The following is a 4,263-nucleotide window of genomic DNA, read 5'->3' as shown; positions in this document are numbered from 1 at the left end:
GAAGTAGTATATAAAAATACATGTTATACCAGGACAAAAACAAATTAAAAGATCAAGGTAGATCATAAATAAGCCTTCTGAAGTGCCAGCTAGTTCCTCAGTGGAAGATTATGCTGAGGATAGTGAAACGTGGCTGTCAGTGGAAAGTTCCATGCTCTATAATTGATTAGAATATTGTGGTAAGCCCTGCCCTGCCTTTACAGACACCAGTGGATGAATGAGAGTTTGCTGCAGGAAGAAAAAGACCCCTGAGCTGGGGATAAGCATTTTGAATCACCTTCTTTCTTTTCTCTTTTTTGAGAGCCCCAAGGGCTGCACATACATCCTTGCTTCCTTAGAAGAATAGTATTAACTGGCAGGGGTGGAGATGCCCCCCAGCAAACGATATTGTTAAAGACATCTTTATAGCAAGGTGCTCTGGGGTCCTGCACCTTCAGTTGTGAATGAGTTGTGAACCTATTGTGGCAACAAAATTGAGAATACGGTTTGCTATTCTTCAGTCTTGGTGGTAGTGTTTCCCCCTGTTTTCATGCGGGCTCAATGCAGCTGTATGAGACAAAGCTCCTACTCCAGCTGTTTGCTGGTGCTTTTCCCAAGGATTCTGGATGATGATAAACACACTCTGCTGTTTTTTTTCTCTGTCTCAGACACATGCATCTATATCACAAGAGTCTCCATAGGGGATCACCCTTCTCTCAGACCCAATCTGAGCCCCTTAGAAAGCTAGCAGAAGTTACTTCTAAGCATCCTATGCATGGGAGAGCAGAAAATCTGATGCCGCCCATTTGTGTCTTTTGCTCTAGGAAGACGCAAAACTGGTAGAGTGAATTAATTCTGAGAAAGACAATAGAGTGGGCCCTGGGCTGAGTCCTTCTACAGACAAAACTTTTTCCTTACAGCTTTTAGCAGAAGTGATTCTGTCCTCAGCCTTCACAACTTCTGAAGCTTTTCTTGGAGGACTTTTTGCCTCTGCTCTGGGGCCAATTTGAGAAGGCATCCAACTTTCCAGAACCTTCCACAAAGGAGACTTTTTATCTGAAGGAGGGCGCCTTGCCCGTGGCTAGACTCAGCAATGTCTGCCGGAGACCCAGGTATCAGTCTATGGACCCAACTCACTAGGATGGAGGGAAAACGCTTCCACAGGGGAGCATGGTATCAGTGGCCTTACTCTGGCCCTCAACTTCTATTCACCTCCTAAACGGATATAATTTCTCTAACAATACAGAATACCATTTTTCTGAATTCATTCCCTCTCCCCACCCCCCACCACTAAATAACTATATCCATGAAAAGGGGCAGCCCATTGCAAAAAAAATTGGGGTCTTAATGTGGGGTAACTTGTGAGCTGGGGAAACAGACAGTGATGGCATTTTAGGAACTATATCTTCTAATTATCCACATTCTAAATTTTAAAATAAAAGCTGCTTCTGGCGGGTGCTGTTAGATAATTGTCAGACAACAGACAAACATACCGGAGCCAGAAAAATCCCCACTGAGCTTGGGCGGCTGATTTCTCTGGCAGTAAAGGAAAGCTTTGGCTATTGGCCCTGAGGACTGGCAGAGCAAGCGGGGCACCCCGCCCACCCTCTGCGTGTGCCCCTCCCCCCACTGTGGGCCACAGTGGGTGTAAATGTGTGTGTGTGTGGGGGGGGGGAGGCACCCTAGCTCACAATTTCAGGCAGCTGCACACCCCACTCAGGGACACCATACCAGCATAATTCATCCCACACCTCACAGCCAGGGTGAACCCAGCCTCAATAGACAACAATTTGGAGGCATTGTTTACAAATCAATTTCCCCTCTAAATAGGCTGTTTTAAGAGTGGACCCTTCTGCTTGCCCAGCCTAGGCCCACCTGTCACTGGGACTTCCTAACCAGTAGTCACACTGTATTGATCTTTTTAATCCCCTCTTTTTGAAACACAGAGCCAGCTGATGTGGAGTTTGTCAAAAGAAATACTCTCCCACTGCCCCTACTTCTACAGGTAGCTGCGTGTCCGGCGCTAATTCCTCACTAAAAAGTCTTAATTGGCTTATGGGGAGCCTGAAAGATCTCCCTTGTGTTAACAAGGTGAAAGGGAATGATGGATCCCAAATGCTCTAGTCTGCCCTTACCCGTTTCTTGGTGGAAATCAGGTGCATTTTATTCTTAAATTGTTTTTGAAACAGGACTGGAGGGTTTGGAGGTGGGGCGGGGATAGTGTTTCACTTTAGTCGTTGGGCCACCAAGAGAAGGGAAGAAAAGCCCCAGAGACACTAACATTAGGCAAGAAACTTGGTGACTTATTTTTTAGTTTTTATTTACACGAAGCATCTGCAGTACAAAAATGTAAACTTTGAAAGCTCATAATAATAGAATAAACTCTTTATGTAAAAAATACATTTTCATATGAATGAAGCATCTTGAATAAATTAAAGTACTCTCCAGCCCAATGCCTGAATAGCTACGCAAGAGTCTCGGGTTCTTCCTAGAGCGAGCCTGCAGTGGTGGGGGCCGGGATCCATAATGCATGAAGCCAACTCCTTGTCTCTCCTTTTTAAGCCTTTCCATTGTATTGTCAGCCGGCTCAAACCGAATTTTCATGCTCGTTTTTCTTCATTAGAGTTCTACAAATTGTAAAATTGACTTTTCACCTCGTCTTCAGGGGCTGATCTGTTCCTTTTCTAAATCACACTGAAGTGGTGGCTGGGGTCAGTTCTGAGCCAGCCACAAAGGAGGTTTTGTGGAGTTCAGAAAGTGCAAAAGGAAAAGCCGTCTCGGGGCGGGTAGGAGGGGCCCGGGGCTGAGGGCTGGAGAAACAGACCAAGGGGCAGCCGCAGCGAGAGTGCAGCGACCTGACAAGCGGCTCAGGTATCCCCCACCCCTTTAAAGCTCCCGCTTCCTCCCTTCGCCTGGAGTGGGGATCCGAAGGCCGCAGCTGGGGCCCCATCTCTTGCCAGTTGAATGGGGGAGGGGAAGGTAACGGTGTCTACAAAGGGCCTAGTGGTAAGGGATGAAACAGGGCGTCGTGTGCAGCAAGTCTTTGGGCAGGCCTGGGAAAGAGAAAAGGGGATCGCTTGGGCCATAGGCGTAGTCTTCGGAGGCGGCGGGACTACTGGGGTCAGAGAGTGGCGAGGGAGCGGCGGCGCAGGGGGAGGCGGCAGCACCGGAGCCCCAGGACTCGGCGTCACTGGTGGGGCTCGGGGGCCCGGGTAAGCACGGGGCGCACTGCGGTGGCAGGAGGCGCTCCCGGGCACCGCCCCCGGGCAGCCCTTGATCGGCCAAGCGCAGTGTCTCGGCCAGAGCCCAGATGTAGTTGTAGGCGAAGCGCAGCGTCTCGATCTTGGTGAGCTTGGTGTCGTCGGGGAAGGAGGGCAGTACGCTGCGCAGTGCATCCAGCGCCGCGTTCAAGTTGTGCATGCGGTTGCGCTCGCGATCGTTGGCCTTGACGCGCCGGCTCCTGCGCAGGGAGTGCAGCAGCGCCTCGGAGCGCACCCGCGCCCGGCCCCGGCGCCGCCGCCGCTCCTGCTCGTCGTCCTGCGCCCCTGGAACATCGGACTCCCCGGAGATCCCGGGCGCGCCCCTGCAGGCCGGTGCAGGTGGTCCCGAGGCGGAGGCTGGAGGTTGGAGCCTGGCACAGTCCTCCTCTTCGGTGAGGAAGCCGGACAGGTCGCTGCTGCTGCTGGGGCAGTCAAGGTCGGAGAGGCAGGTCTCTAGAGGCGCTGGCATCTTTGCGCTGTGCAGAACCGACGGATGGACCGAGAGTGCTTATAGAGGTTAGGAGCCCGGGCTGAGGACAGGGCCGCTGGGGCAGACTTACGTTCCGAACGGCCGAACGGCCCGAGGTTACTCTGTGGCCGCTGCGGGCACGGGGAACTGGAAGGGCGCAGGGACGCACGGGCAACTTGGCCTCGCCTCCTCGCCTCGCCTGCAGGGGCCACGCGCCCGGCTCGGTCTCCCGAGTGATGTCGCCAGCAATCAGATCAGCTCGTGTGAGCACCGAGTGTGGCACACGACCGGCCTCAGGACCCCTTAAGTACCCGCCACAACAATGGGCGCCCCTCCCTTGCCACCTCCGCCCCCGCGGCAGCCCTGGTGAATGAAACCAGGCGGCAGGTCGGCCCCGTGCGGCGCCCGGGTATTTGCATAATTTATGCTCGCGGGAGGCCGCCCCCCGTCCCTCCCCCCTCCCGGAGCGTGCCCGTAATTACCGCCGGCCAATCCGCGGCGTCGCGCGGCGGGGGACACGGCTAGGGCTAAGCCGGCCCGGGCGTCTCCAGGCAG

At 53.5% G+C, this 4,263-nt stretch overlaps 1 protein-coding gene across 1 annotated transcript; it reads right to left on the bottom strand.

Moving 5' to 3' along the window:
* Positions 1 to 2,979: 2,979 nt before the first annotated feature.
* Positions 2,980 to 3,980, bottom strand: NEUROG1 (neurogenin 1). The gene has a single exon (XM_008593248.1). The coding sequence runs from the start codon at positions 3,706 to 3,708 to the stop codon at positions 2,980 to 2,982; it is 729 nt and encodes a 242-aa protein (XP_008591470.1). The 5' UTR covers positions 3,709 to 3,980.
* Positions 3,981 to 4,263: the final 283 nt, after the last annotated feature.

This window comes from Galeopterus variegatus, unplaced genomic scaffold (assembly GCF_000696425.1).
Source record: "Galeopterus variegatus unplaced genomic scaffold, G_variegatus-3.0.2 Scaffold8926, whole genome shotgun sequence".
Lineage (NCBI taxonomy): Eukaryota > Metazoa > Chordata > Mammalia > Dermoptera > Cynocephalidae > Galeopterus > Galeopterus variegatus.
This window is presented reverse-complemented; position numbering and strand designations above follow the sequence as displayed.

What these genes read in the sequence shown, in the direction of transcription:
- NEUROG1 (XM_008593248.1), bottom strand. Translation starts at nt 3,708, where the DNA reads ATGCCAGCGCCTCTAGAGACCTGCCTCTCCGACCTTGACTGCCCCAGC.